The sequence below is a fragment of the Phanerochaete carnosa genome (assembly GCF_000300595.1).
Source record: "Phanerochaete carnosa HHB-10118-sp unplaced genomic scaffold PHACAscaffold_4, whole genome shotgun sequence".
NCBI classification, from domain to species: Eukaryota; Fungi; Basidiomycota; class Agaricomycetes; order Polyporales; family Phanerochaetaceae; genus Phanerochaete; species Phanerochaete carnosa.
Window position 1 is genome coordinate 1,931,528 of NW_006767631.1, and position 13,911 is coordinate 1,945,438.

At 49.5% G+C, this 13,911-nt stretch overlaps 5 protein-coding genes and 2 non-coding genes across 7 annotated transcripts; 4 read left to right on the forward strand and 3 right to left on the reverse strand.

Moving 5' to 3' along the window:
• Positions 1–73: 73 nt before the first annotated feature.
• Positions 74–7,678, reverse strand: PHACADRAFT_141759 (uncharacterized protein). The gene is made up of 26 exons (XM_007394589.1): positions 7,372–7,678; positions 7,232–7,319; positions 7,006–7,172; positions 6,881–6,953; positions 6,735–6,830; positions 6,645–6,685; positions 6,306–6,597; positions 5,871–6,244; positions 5,721–5,818; positions 5,646–5,670; positions 5,509–5,597; positions 5,439–5,455; positions 4,866–5,380; positions 4,163–4,815; positions 3,833–4,110; positions 3,558–3,778; positions 3,311–3,506; positions 2,968–3,253; positions 2,642–2,913; positions 2,235–2,592; positions 2,069–2,184; positions 1,596–2,015; positions 1,361–1,549; positions 1,110–1,307; positions 1,007–1,055; positions 74–958 (listed from the first exon to the last, which is right to left on the reverse strand). Exons 1-26 carry the CDS (start codon positions 7,393–7,395, stop codon positions 823–825), a joined length of 5,271 nt encoding a protein of 1,756 aa, XP_007394651.1. The 5' UTR covers positions 7,396–7,678; the 3' UTR covers positions 74–822.
• Positions 7,679–7,697: 19 nt separating this feature from the next.
• Positions 7,698–7,779, reverse strand: PHACADRAFT_t58. Its single transcript has one exon. It is a non-coding gene; the product is annotated as a tRNA-Pro (tRNA).
• Positions 7,780–7,893: 114 nt separating this feature from the next.
• On the forward strand, positions 7,894–8,414 carry PHACADRAFT_254150 (uncharacterized protein). The gene has a single exon (XM_007394590.1). It carries the CDS (start codon positions 7,950–7,952, stop codon positions 8,244–8,246), a length of 297 nt encoding a protein of 98 aa, XP_007394652.1. The 5' UTR covers positions 7,894–7,949; the 3' UTR covers positions 8,247–8,414.
• A 126-nt stretch (positions 8,415–8,540) lies between these two features.
• PHACADRAFT_t48 lies at positions 8,541–8,622 on the forward strand. Its single transcript has one exon. It is a non-coding gene; the product is annotated as a tRNA-Pro (tRNA).
• A 175-nt stretch (positions 8,623–8,797) lies between these two features.
• Positions 8,798–9,751, reverse strand: PHACADRAFT_254152 (uncharacterized protein). Its single transcript, XM_007394591.1, has 5 exons — positions 9,716–9,751; positions 9,596–9,651; positions 9,387–9,441; positions 9,129–9,329; positions 8,798–9,079 (listed from the first exon to the last, which is right to left on the reverse strand). Exons 1-5 carry the CDS (start codon positions 9,716–9,718, stop codon positions 8,960–8,962), a joined length of 435 nt encoding a protein of 144 aa, XP_007394653.1. The 5' UTR covers positions 9,719–9,751; the 3' UTR covers positions 8,798–8,959.
• Positions 9,752–9,876: 125 nt separating this feature from the next.
• PHACADRAFT_254154 (uncharacterized protein) lies at positions 9,877–10,953 on the forward strand. The gene is made up of 5 exons (XM_007394592.1): positions 9,877–10,055; positions 10,106–10,117; positions 10,172–10,271; positions 10,528–10,706; positions 10,762–10,953. The coding sequence occupies exons 1-5, from the start codon at positions 10,035–10,037 to the stop codon at positions 10,840–10,842; spliced, it is 393 nt and encodes a 130-aa protein (XP_007394654.1). The 5' UTR covers positions 9,877–10,034; the 3' UTR covers positions 10,843–10,953.
• Positions 10,954–11,267: 314 nt separating this feature from the next.
• Positions 11,268–12,590, forward strand: PHACADRAFT_254155 (uncharacterized protein). Its single transcript, XM_007394593.1, has 5 exons — positions 11,268–11,563; positions 11,617–11,789; positions 11,842–11,933; positions 11,987–12,297; positions 12,355–12,590. Exons 1-5 carry the CDS (start codon positions 11,302–11,304, stop codon positions 12,444–12,446), a joined length of 930 nt encoding a protein of 309 aa, XP_007394655.1. The 5' UTR covers positions 11,268–11,301; the 3' UTR covers positions 12,447–12,590.
• Positions 12,591–13,911: the final 1,321 nt, after the last annotated feature.

A 13,911-nucleotide genomic window follows, 5' to 3' on the forward strand; every position in this document is an offset into this window, starting at 1 on the left:
CTCCCACCAAGCTGCGGTCGCTGAAGTATAAAATCTATGAAAGCTGCCAATGAGGCTTGTCTTAAACCATCATCGCCTTGGAAGAAAGTTTAACATGGCGCCGAGAGAATTCTCTTTACGGCTACAGAAAGGTAAGTATAATGAGTATAGTGCATACTGAAACCCAGACGTGGATGATAATGCTAACTGTAGGCATCGCCGGCGGATTCGCACCACCGACCCCTAATGCAGTCTTCACAGTGACGGGATCTCCCCAACGTTCCGATCTACAGATCACTACCGCAGTACGCACAGACGGGACACCTTCGCTGCAGGATGCTGCGCCCAAGTCCCTCTCCGCGTCGAATCCCGAGACGGTCGAACTTGTTGACGAACTGTACAACGTCTTGAAGACAATTCCTACCGAATCACCGCCGGGTAGCGAGGATATTTACAAGTTGGATACGAGTATTGCATTCGGCTGTGATGATCTCATGTGGATGAACGGCGGCCCTGGAGGGTGTGGAGGCGGTACAAGCACTGTACAACCCACAGAGGAAGATAGAGCCAGGTTCAGGCGGGCTGTGGAGATCGTCGAGACATTGGTCGGGGAGGCGCAGTAGGGCCGTAGCTCGGAGATGCCGCGCAAGCTTCGATGCTTATCTGCATAGTCAAATAAAGAGTCAAACGTACGCCGGCAAGGCAAGAGGATGCAAACGAATCCAAAGATGAGGATACTGTATACTGTATACTGTACAGGATCTATGCTACTGTAACAATGTGCAATGCTGGCTGATGAACTGGACCAAACGAAGGGTCTTCAGGCGACACATCTAGAATGATCTAGAGAGAAGGACTAGCCAGTAGTCGAGTGAAGGCTGGTATGAAGCGTTCACAAACTGCTGAAAACCAGAACTCGTGCTCTGCGTTATGAGGCTGAACTAGGTTATGCGCAATCTCATGTGCAAGCGTAAAGTACCTGCGGGAACATCAGTGTTATACAGGTGGGTTGGTGTTCAGAACATACCATGATGTGTAGGCCTCCGCCATCTGTCCCCGATCGACCTGAGCGTCGTCTAAGGTGGGTTTGCATCAAACATGATATAGCACGGTCGTTATGTGGGACTTACGCCAGGCTTCAAAAAATCTGAGGTTGCAGAAAATGCTGGCATTACGATTGAAGGCGATAGTGCCACTCGTGAGGTCATAGAAGATATGCAAACTCGACCGTGGAAGACCGTACACGTCGCCAAGAGGCTTGATGACGTGGATGAAACGAGCGATGGCTTCCCTCTTCCTGGCCATCACCTCTTTAGGGTGTTTCACATCTGATAGTCCTTCGTCAGTGTCAGCAACGGCACAACACCGAAGCACTCCGTACCTCGGCTGAAGAAAAATTTGATACCACCCATATCACCAACGTAGGCCAAGTCGAGGGCCTGCCCAGAGGCATCACAGTAGCTATCGCTGATCGACTCCTTGACAACCTTTATATCCTCCTGTGTCTTGCTCATAAATACCTCACTCTTCTCCTCACGACAAGCGCGGACGGCCATGTCAATGTTGGCGGCTAAGCCGATGTCAACCTCGGCTCACGCAATCAGGATCAGACCTACCAATGTTATGCATAGGTGTCGGACCTGAAGGAGTGACCGGCCGAGATATTGGCGGACCTGAGGGAGGTAGAAGTGCATCGCCCCCGCCGTCGCCTTGTTCAATGCTTGGTCTCATGGAGGCCGGCTGCATTTCGGGTGTCGAGCCGAGCAATAACGGTCCCGACTTGCCCGTGAGCTTCTTCCTCCAGTTGTCAATAGAGTTCCGGAACGTTGATCGTGTGCCATCCTGTGACAAGATCGCTGTCGACGAATCTGAGACGAGAGAGACCTCGTCGTCTTGGCCAGGCAACTCCAACGACGGCAGCGGTGGATCGTGAACCGCCGGTTCCCTCAGCGCAGTGTGGCTCATCTTTTCGGCCTCGCGTGCAAGACCTTCGGCTGCTTGCCGTTGAGCCTTCTGTCGCTGAAGAATTCGGTCGACTAGATAACACAATTAGAGATTGGGACGCCTGGCTGGTTCAAGCTCAGCATACCGTTATAGCCCCTTCGCTTCAACGCCTTCAAATCAGTGGAAAGGATAGTCATGAAAAGAAGTGCGTCGCTTGCTCGAGGATGCTCGAACAGGAGGCGACATAGAGAGGTTGAGACTCTGTGATGCCATAGGTCATCCGCGAGAAGTAGGGGGTATGTGCTACTCACTCATACATATCCACGGCATCATTTCCGGCAAGCCAGAGCTGGATTGGTCCCCGCCCATCCCTGAATGCTATGGCGGAGGAGTCTTGATTCTTGATGATCTGCAGCTGGTCGTACGCAAGAGACTTGACGACAGTGAGCTTTCCGAAGGTGCGAACTGCAAAATTCTTTTCCTGATTCAACCAAGAGTAGGGGACACGAGTCTGAGTGTGTGTGTGTTCGTGCAGGAACAGTGGAAGTCGCTCCAGAATCAGCGTCCGAGTTTCCTGCGCTTTTTTTGAATGCTTGATCTCCGTTGCCGGCTTATGTTCGTCCTTGATCAATGAGCTGAGGCGGCGCGAGCCAAGCTCCTGATAAAAATCTAGATAGCAGTTTTGAGATAGCTTGCATCGAGGATTGCGGCGACTTACCTTCTAAGAGATCCTCTTGAGGACAGCTGAATACTGCATCGCCGAATAGTTGATAAGCGTTTGTATCATCGGCAATGACCACCTTAGCTGCAGGCAGGAGATCGTATTCGTAATCCCAGTCCTCTTCTTCGTCGGCCTCGTCAAACTCTCTCTTCTTTTCACGTTTGACACGACGAATGCCAAGGAGGATCGGAGATCGCTTCATACGGGCAGATACGCCCCCGGATAGCAGACGTCGGTTGACAGCGATGTTGCGTAGCTCGGCCAGAAAGCTATGAGGTGCGCGAGGTTTACTTATGACCGCGTCAGATAGTGTACACGCCTACCTATCCCTTCCTTCAGCCATCGTGTAGAAGTGACGAGGGTTATCCAGCAATATCTGTGCTACCTCCTCTACCGTTGGCTCACGTTTGGTACCACATGCGCTTAGGAATTGATTAGCGGTGAGCCCGAAATCGACAAAGGTGAACAGCTTTGAGTGGAGTTGTTGTGTCTCGACTCTGTTGCGAAAATAGCACTGACGAGGCGCCATGAGCCGCAGAGGTTTGTCCTCCGATTTCACCGGTACAACGAGAGATTGAGAGAGCGTCTGTAGTTGCGCTGGGGTGAATTCTGCGAAGAGATTAGCCAATAAAACTAAAACTAAATAACCATATGGTATCCACAAACCCGTTATACGGCCAGCCATGAGAGTGAACCACTGTTTCGCGATTTCCTCATTCTGTGGAGGCGCGGTGGTAAGCAGATTCACAAGAGTCATCGCTGGCGGATGGTCCCGAATGCCTAACTTGATCAAATCTTCCGTGGAGAGTGTAGGGCTCGCAACTGGGAAGCCCATTACGCTCCAGTCTCGGCGAGCAAAAACCTGCGAAGCATTGAGTCTGTGTCGCGTAAGGTATCTCTTTGTCGCACTCACTTCAGTCGGCTTTGCCATGCACGGTCTACCATCCCGAAGTGCGGGAATGAATGCGATATCGGCAAAGTCCGCCGAGTTGTAGGCATTGTACCGAGTCGAATGGTTCTCAAGGAGATATTTCAAGGCCTGGGACCGTATCTCTTCATCCGAGCTGGTAGCGAGACCCAGCAGCGTCTGCAGCGGAGGAGACCTGAGCAGACCTAAGCGAAAGAGGAACTTCGCTACCAAGTTCATCTCAGCGAGTAGCACGGGAAGGTAGGCGGCATCTTGCTCACCCTCTTCAGAAGAGGGCCTCCACTTGTTCTGGCCCCAATCAATGACTGGCAGAGCAAGCTTTCGGAATAGGTCTGACGGCTCATACAGCTGGTTCGCGCGGTACCTTTCCGGCTTGACTGGTTCATTCAGTGGCTGTTTCTGTACTTCGGCTCTCTGTTCCTTCGGAAATGCTGCGGTTAGTTTTAGCCGCTCGATCTCATCGTCACTTAATGTGGATTGGACAGCGATCAGGTACTTGATGAGGTCAATGATAGACCAGTCTCCAGTTTTGATCATCCTTGGTACACGGTTAGTCGGGCTTCACAAGCAGAGAAATCCACGTTCCGTACCGGTTGAAGATGATTTGAAGGTCGACGTGCTTCCGTACTCCAAGCGCCTCTAAAACCTTCTCAAGCGTGCCCTTGATCGGCGCACCGGAAGGCAGCTTGACGAGGGGCAAATCGGGAAACACATGAGCATTCTGAAAGTATACTTCGCTTGGCAGTTTCATGCCGGTAATAGTGGGCACGCAAGGCACATTCTTGAGTAGATCGGCAACTGCTTGCTGGACGACCTTGGTCGATGACGGCCAGGCACGCGTAAAGACCTGTAAAACTCTTTCGGCCCAGGACGCTGAGAGGGTGATGTCGTGTTCGGCGTCCGACGACCTGACCTGTGGATCAAGAATATGGCGGAGCCATTCCGGTAGATGGAACTCATCCCAGCCAAAAGCTGCCTTCAGCCACTGAGAATCGAAGTGTCTGCTGATGCTGTGCGGAAGGAGGTATGAAGGCAGAGGACCATCGAGCGGTATATACGCAACGCGGCTATTTAGGAAAGACTTGATAGTGTTCAGAGGTATTATCCTCTCGTCTGCTCCCCCGGGAGAACAAACAATGACGACAGCAGCATTTAGCAGCTCTCCTCGGGCGCGCTCAGTCTGCTTGGTCGCGCCAGATTTGTATAGGTCAATCCACCACTTAAAGCACGCGATCATCTCCGCCTGTTGATACACTTTAGCGCTGTTATAACTCACAGACATGGGGAATGCACCTCTGGCAATGGCCTCGCGCGCAGCTCCTTCAGGACGTCCGTAAAGGTAATCTCCTTGATCATATCGCGTGCCCGCAGCGTTTCAATCATCGTCTTCGCGTCCTCGATAACCTCTGCTGGGAGCACCGGCAGCTGCTTGAGAAATTCCGCGAACGTTGGATTCGGCAAGCGAACTTCGGATGTACTACGAATGCCGACCGTAGAAATAACAGGGAAAGGATGCGTGGACTGCTCGCCCATCTTGAAGGAGAATGGGGAAGATACAGAGACGCACGAGAAGAACGCTTCTTCGAGCAATGCAGAGGCTTGTGCAGCTGGGGTTGATGCATGGAAGGTGAAGAACTTCATAGCGTGGAGCGCCCGAGCAGAGAGTTTCCTTTGGGCTTCCTCCTCCACTACGCCATTCGGTGCCCTGAGGTCGCTCTTCGGCCATAGGAAGGAGATACTGTACATCTCTTCTTCGTAGGCAGTACGTGCAAGATACCCCCCCACACCCAGCAGTTCCTCATTCCACACTGGGAAATGTTTTCGTGAATCACCACCGTTTACGAGCGCACCAACGAGTAAGCTCACCACGAACGTTACGATCCCTATGTAGATCGATTTGTTAGTTGTTAATCCGAGACCGGCACGTCATACGCACATGAAGTCGATCGATTCACGCTCCACCGTTGGGATGAACCGTGCTGACATGTGTCCCCCAATACCTGTCGTTTGACCAGTAGAATGGCCCTAGAGTAATATGTGAAAAACAGCTAAAATGAATGACTATGAACCTACAATGAATATACGAGCTGCGCCGGTGCTGCATAGCGATCAGCACGATGGAACTGAAAATAGCTCGCGTACGCTCACCCATCAATATCTGCGCGGAGGCCTTGGAAGATGCTTCCAGTGCCAAGAGGACTCTGCTCGTCTTCCTTCTTGCTAGCATCGTACTCCTCTTTTCCGGTCTAGATGAATCATTATTACCTAGATTTGTGATCAACGAGAAGTGCTACGCACGTAAATCAACTCGTACTTCATGTGCGTCGGCGGATTTTTCTTTGTGGCACGAAGCAGTTCCTTCTTCATGCGCTCGTCCAGACGGACCTCGACCTCCGCCGAGAACACTGCCAGGGTCACATTCAATTCCTTCACCGTCAGAAGCTTCTTCTGCTCTTCCGCCTCCCTCTCCACACCCTCAGACTCAGGAGCAAGCATAGGGGAAGGTGCTCGCTGAGGGGTGCTGGAAAAGGAAGAGAAGAGAGATGAGAAGAACCCAGATGTCACGGCTCTGCGAGCTTGTTGTTGTTCTCCAACAACGACGCGCTTCCGTTGTTTCGCTGAAGACCCGGCCTCGTAGATCCACTGCATCACTTCTGCTTTAATATGCAGGGCTGCGACGCAGTGAAGGTGTTTAGTCCAGACGATGAGGGAACAGAAATAATTCATGCGTACGCATAACATCAACCCCAATAACCTTCATTGTTCCCTTGATTGTTTCGGTCTTCAGACCCTTTTTGAGGCCAATCGGTCTCGGGATACCACGGTCCTTCTTCAGCCTAGCTAACCGGCGACCATCGAAGAATACACTGACTTCAGAAAGACGTGCCATGAAGGTGATGGAAGATGCCAAAAATCGTATGAAGTCAAAGGGTATCGGCGGCGGGCCTGGCTCGCGTAGCGGCATGCTAAATGTGGTCCATTGGCCGTGCTCTCCTTCAGGCAGGTTGCCTCGGCGGGCAAAGAGCTACGTAGGCTTAAGATGAGCACTATATAGGAATAACCTGTGCTTACTTGATCTTTGCCTCCCTTCCAATAGAAACCCATCCACTGGTCTGAAGGAGATCGGACTTGCTGACTCCATCTGAGTATAGCAGGACTCACCACCAGATGTTACAAACGGTTCCTCGGTGACAGAGAACAAGCTGTAGAACCCCACCCCAAATGCACCAATCTTCTCTTCATCAGGATTCCCTTCCGCTGCATACCGTCAGGAAACTACCTGAGCGAAGAACACCCTTAGAACATACCAATCTTCTTAAGACGACTCCAGTCTTCATCCTGGAATGTCGTCCCATTATTCTTGAATGTCCATTGATGAACCTGTTCACACCCGTTCAGCGAGTCGTTACAATAGATATTATGCGAAGCATACAACTGCTGTCTTCAAGTCTCGCAGCTTCTCAGGCATACCATCGCCAGGGCCTTGTGCATCCTGTGCCTCGGTTGCTCCTCCCATGCTGATGTGCGCTTTGCTCTCAAAATGGATCTCAACAGCCTTAGAACTCGCGTCATCTGAGTTCTGAAGCAACTCGCGGAACACTGAGATGCATCAAATCCAGGTCAGCTAACGATTGGTGCAGACGGCACAAGCCTCGCACCTGTGAACTCTCCGGAGTACCGAGCAAGAACTTTGTCTATCAGAGCTCTCTGGTTGACTTCGACGGACTCATCGTGGCCGCTAGCCCACTGCATATCCTCTGTCAGTGCTAGGGAGAAACTCGCACCGTGCGCCACATACCAGAGCATCTCGTGCGTGAGCCATGACAGGGTTCACAAAGGTCCTTCAATAGGACGTAGTTGTAGCAGTCGAAAGCAAACGGATCACGCCGAGCGGTATGGTATAAGACATCGTATCCATGCTATGAACGCTCATGTAGATGCTTCCAGCGCCATTGACCATTACAACAGAGCTAGTGGCAAGCTGTTTATCGTTAACGGGCCTAGAACGAGGAGGGGACGTCAGTGTAACAAAGACCAAGTGCACAGCAGTAGTCCTGGACAGTTTGTGAGCTATTAGACAAAAATGCAACAATTAGGACTCGGATAAGACTGGCCACGAAAAAGGGGCTCAACCGGGATTCGAACCCGGGATCCCTTGCATTCAGACAAACCCAAAGCAAGTATCTTACCTCTAGACCATTGAGCCGTATTGAAGTGAGAATTAGGAATATTCATCAGGTCACTGATTGTAACACCTGGTAATGCGTCATAGCCCCTCGGACTTCGCTCCAAATCTCCAGCTCTGCCTATAAATTATGGTGGGACCCGAGAGCACTTATATATCGCATTTACAACCGCACCACGTCGTCACTCATCATGCAGGCCGCCCAGCAGCCCACTTATCCACCTCCTGCTCACACAAATCCGCGCAGTGTGTCCATTGTCTCCACGCAGCCAAAGCACTCGTCTTCGATGTCGGTATCGGTGCCCAGTGGTATGAAGGACAATAAGAATGCAGCGGAGAGACTCAGAGGCGGCTGTGTCCCATGTCCGGTGCGTGTCTTCTCATGTGCTTGTGCCACTGCTGACTTTACTATAGGGTGGAGGTGTCTGCTTCATAATCCCGTTGCCCTGCTGCTAGTAGACAGTTGCTTGCAACATGATATCCATTGACTCAAACACGACTTAGTATACCCGGAATTAGATCATTTAGTACTTTAGTACTGTAAAATTCGCATACGATACTCTAGGACTATGTAGCATAATATTAATCAGGGCTTGTCATCGTGATTTTGAATTCTCCCCTTGCAAAAGCTCATATGGTACGGGTCTCCACCTGCACGCGTGGACGCTCAGTTTTACGTCAGCCATCAGCGCTTCAGCGCTCAGGCTGACTGTGTGTGTGGCGCTTGTCTGTGACTAAATACTGATACTTACTCAGATGTTCAGATTTATCGATTCAATGTCGGCTCAATGGTCTAGAGGTAAGATACTTGCTTTGGGTTTTTCTGAATGCAAGGGATCCCGGGTTCGAATCCCGGTTGAGCCCTTTTTGCATTGGTTTGGCACTTGTACAGTGTGGAACCATCGTGTGGTGTACCCCGCGCGCCGTGAACTACTGGGGAGGCGTCCCACGGGTCCCACCGAACTTCGCGTTTTGCAGTAGTCTGCCGTTGCAAAGCGGAAGACATTCTTCACTGCACGCCTGGCAGTTGACGATAGGTGAATGAGGGTCTACGTGATAGTATTATGAGCACACAGCGTAGCGCGAAGTGTTGGCGCTGCTTGCGTTGCGCCATTATGATCACGAATACCGAGCCCAGAAATCAGCGATATGCATAGCGTCGCCATGGATGATACATGGAGTGTCATAAACGACTACGGAATCACCGGCCAGCGCCGGGAACATTGCGGCGGTCACGACGAGGGCCTCGCTCCGGAAGAGCGACAACAGGCACGACGACGTTGACTTGGACAGAGTCAAAGTTTAGCGCATGAAGAAGCTCCTAAAGAAGATATGAGACGATGCAATGGGAGGCGTGTCGAATAACGTACTTTGGTGTCAGGATCAACTTCAAGGCCGGAGACACTAGTGTCAAGGGCAGAAACCTCTGGCACATAGTTATCCTTCCTTTCACGCTCCTCCTCTTGCAGCTTGAAAGAGATACCGCGCACAGGACCCTTCTGAATACGCTTCATCAGATGGGTCGTGAAGCCGGCAACCTTGTTGCGGAGGCGCTTTGAGGGGACAACAGCCTACAGGTCAAAATCACAATCAGAACATGCATTTCGGTACTTGGTAGGTTAACGTACAACTTCATCGATGATACGCTTGTTGGTGTGAAAGTCGAGGGTCAAACGAGGATAGCTGGGACGCATGTTTAGCACCCTTGGCCTCCAATAATTCCCAGATCCCGCCTAGACTGTCACTCCTGCTTTCTATCACTTCAATTTCTCTCAGATCTCTTCCACTTGCCCCACTCCCCCCTTTTATTGCCCGGAAAATAGTTAATTCGACTTACTATTTCTCGATGAGAACGCGAGAGGCCCTCTTCGTGGTTTTGGTACGTACACGGCCCTGTTTTCATGTGAAAAATAGTGATAAAACAATACTGCGACATAAAAGTACGCAACGCGCGCACCATATTGGTTTGAGGACTGTCGGCGGCGGCGGCGGGGAGTAGGGTGGGCTGCTTAACGGTCTGGGCGATCCGAATCTGGCAAGCGCTGGATGGTGGCTGAAAAGGTACTATACAGCAGCAGGCTTGCAGCCACAAGCGCCTTCCCCAGTTGCGGTCCTCTTGCCCATCGACGTTGCTGTTGTTCACACCCTCAAGACCCTACAGGCAAGCTCGTCTTGACTCGCGCTTTCTTGGCGCGACACTCGGACGAGCGTAGGTACTTACCGATATTTTCTCCAACCCTAGTCTTATTTCAAGTCCACTCGTTGAGTTACTCGTCATGGTTCGCGTGTCTGTCTTGGTACGTCCCCCAATTCTTCTGGCCGTGACATACTTCTCAAGTCTCTCTAGAACGACTGCCTTGTGAGTATACTCATTGGCATGATTGGAGGAGTGAGAAGACTTATAACAAGCTAGAACAACATTGTCAATGGTGAGCGCCGCGGCAAGCGTCAGGTTCTTATCCGGCCTTCGTCTAAGGTCATCGTCAAGTTCCTAAGTGTCATGCAGCGCCATGGTGAGTGTCGCCGTCGTTTCTGTTATTTTGCTATGTCCCTCGTCCCCCAGTCTGGACATTCGGAGTGATAACTACGATCGGAGAGGGTTATACCTCGACCTCCCCCTCGATTTAACGCTCCGAGATAACAAGCTATCTCTCGTAACCATTACAACACATTTCCTTCCTCATGTCAACGGAATTGAGTTCACTGAAGAGATCACACCGTTCATTTGCTGCGCTATGTACCTGTAAGATACTAATGGTATCTCCTCAGGCTATATCGGCGAGTTCGAGATCGTCGACGACCACCGCGCGGGCAAGATCATCGTCCAGCTCAATGGCCGCCTAAACAAGACTGGTGTCATCTCTCCTCGTTACAACGTTCAGGTTGACCAAATTGAGAACTGGGTTAACTTGCTTCTCCCTGCTCGTTCGTTCGGTATACTCATCCTTGTGAGTGTATTTCCCTCCTACCTGCTTGTATCGCAACAACTCTCACGTGTGATAGACGACCTCATCCGGTATCCTGGATCACGAGGAGGCCCGTCGGAAGCATGTTGGTGGCAAAATTTTAGGCTACGTTTACTAGTCGTTTGTCTAAATATGAGACTGGTTTCGCAATATGAACGGCTTGAGATGTTCATCCCTAAATCCGCTACCCTGCGCTATCAGTGCTGTCGATGCTACTGTGTAAATTTCTACATTACTGCTGTGATGTACTTAGAACCTTCGGCACATGCGCGTGAAATGACTAAAAGAGCGACGTGTCGTAGCTAGTGCGCCAGGCCTCTGACGCCGATACTGGCGCGCGATGAGGCCACTTGATCCAAGGCACCCTTGCTCTCCATATCATCCTCTTCCACCATTTCCTCACTGTTATCCTCCCCTCTGCGCTCTGCATGTATACTCTATCCTAACGCTCTCAACGACATTAACACTACTATCATTAATGACCCTCCCCGCGAATGATGCGTTCTCCCTATCACACGATCCGACACGTCCTCCCTACACCCTGTCTCTCCGTCCGACATCGCCGAAGATTCCTTTCATGTCTACCCACACTAGGATCTCGCCGCAGACATACTACATCCCCCCGAGAAAGACCGTGAAGTCGCGGCATTCGATGAACAACGGTCATGCTAACGGACATGCTCAACACAAAACTTCCCAAATACCCGTTGCGCAGGAAGCATCTCGCGAGGAATCCTCGCGCAAAGCGTCAGCAGCTTTATCAACAGCAAACATAAGGCTACCACATACATCTCCAGTAGACTGGGAGATACCCCGAAAGTTCCTCCACTCGTCCATAGGTCAGTTTAATAGCGAATGCCCAGATGCACTATTGATATGTCATGTCACGCAGGATTTCTCACATTATACCTGTACCTTGCGCACGGCTCCTCACGAACGGTCGTAAAAGCACTCGGCATGGCATTAACAATCATTGTTCCTGCCGATGTCTTACGTCTCAGCTTTCCCGGCTTTGAACGCATCTATGAGAAAGCGCTCGGCTTCCTCATGCGGGATAGCGAGAAGGTATGTGACCCCAAACTTGCTCGGGAATCCTTCCGACCTGGGAAGTTTGCAGAAAACGACCAACGGCGTTATCTGGTATATCATAGGCGTTCTTTGGGTCTTATCCGCATACCCCCTTGATATCGCGGTCGTCTCCATTCTCATGTGCGTTTATTGTCGTTTGCGCTTCCTCTTCAGTATGCTGACTTATCGTCTAGTCTCTCCTGGGCTGACACTGCCGCATCCACAATCGGACGCGCATGGGGCCGCTTCACCCCCCCTCTCCCCCGTCGCCTCTTCGGTCTTCCTCTTGCACCTCGCAAGTCTCTGGCAGGCTTTATTGCTGGTTCCATTACTGGCGCCGCTATTGTTGCAGGATTCTGGACTTTCCTTGGTCCTTTAGGCGAGCTCGAACCTGTGTGGACCTTCGAAGGTGGAGTTGAGGGTACTGGCTCTTTCAGCGGCTGGTTTGGCCTCAGCGCCATTAGTGTCGTCAGTGGACTTGTATCGGGTGTCTCAGAGGCCCTTGGTATGTGTCACATGCCGATTAATTGATTTTGTGCTGACCGTCATTCGTCAATCATAGATCTAGGTTCCCTTGATGACAATTTGACACTCCCGATCCTCTCTGGTGGTTGTATTTGGGGCCTCTTCAAGTGCTTGAAATACCTTGCATGATTGAGCAGGTTTTCAGTGACACTGTTTCATGGAATGGCATCTAGAGGAAACTTAGTAATGACCACTGGAATTTATTTGAAAGGATGGCTGACTGCTGGATGTGCAGCAGAGGATGTACATTTTGTGGGATGTTGTGTTGCTCAGCTACCTCTTTAGATTAAATCTCTGATAATTTTTATCATGAACATGGCTACAGTGGTTGCCAAAAATAACACAGGGTGGTAAGCGCAGTTTTTTTCTCAAGAAAACTCAGACAAAAGCGGCTAAACAAGGCCCTGTTATTCCTTGATTCTATGCCAATGCAAACTGTGGAGAGACTGGTGTAAAACCAGCCAAAAGGGTCTAAAACACAGTAAAACTGGCAGAAGAATGAGTTTTGCCTTCGGTTTTTTTAGGTGAAAACCGGATAAAGTTGAGGCCTTGTTGGATCAGTTTTTGGCTAATCTTATGCCAGAAAAAAGTGCGCTTACCACCTAGTGTAATGTACAACACTACAAAGGGATGTTATAATTCCTCTGTATCTCTACAACCACTGTACCTAGCTAAATAGTGTATATCCCAATCTTATACTAGGCTACTATTAGCATTTTTCTGAGGTATCACTTTGATGCAAGCATCAGATGCCAGAAAAAATATAGTGAAAATGGCTGAAAAATGAATATATATTATGAAATTTATACAATGACACAGACCTGAGTAAAATATGGTTAAGTTTTGATAAAATTCTATGCTGTATGATGTTACTGTAACAAAATTACAGCATGGTAACAAAATTGGATGAATGAGCTGTGGAGACAGTTACATTGGTATGTTTTACCCAGGAAATCTATATATTTATATCTTCACAGCACTCAGGAATAGAGATATAAAATTTGCTGTACAGAATAATCTTTACTAGCAGATACATTCAGTATACCACTATGGATATTTCAGCTGCTGGTGATGTCTATAGAATATAAGCATACACCTCTTTATTTTGTAATGAATATAGTTGTCACTGAAGCTCATTTATCTAATTTTGTTACCATGCTGTAATTTTGTTACAGTAACATCATACAGCATAGAATTTTACTAAGACTTAACCATATTTTACTTCAGAGTCTGTGTCATTGTATAAATTTTATAATATATATTCATTTTTCAATCATTTTCACTATATTTTTTTCTGGCATCTGATGCTTGCATTAAAGTGATACCTCAGAAGGATGCTAATAGTAGCCTAGTATAAGATTTATATATACACTATCTGGCTAGATACAGTGGTTGTGGAGATATAGAGGAATTATAACATCCCTTTGTAGTGTTGTGCATTATTTTTGGTGGCCACTGTATATGGACTGGCTGACTGTTATGTTTAAACTCAATCTAACTGTGTACAACCTGCCGCCACATATACACCAATCAGTGTGTGACTTATTGTGCTTCTTCTTACTCTCTCCTCCTCTGAGCATCTTGGTCTGTCAGA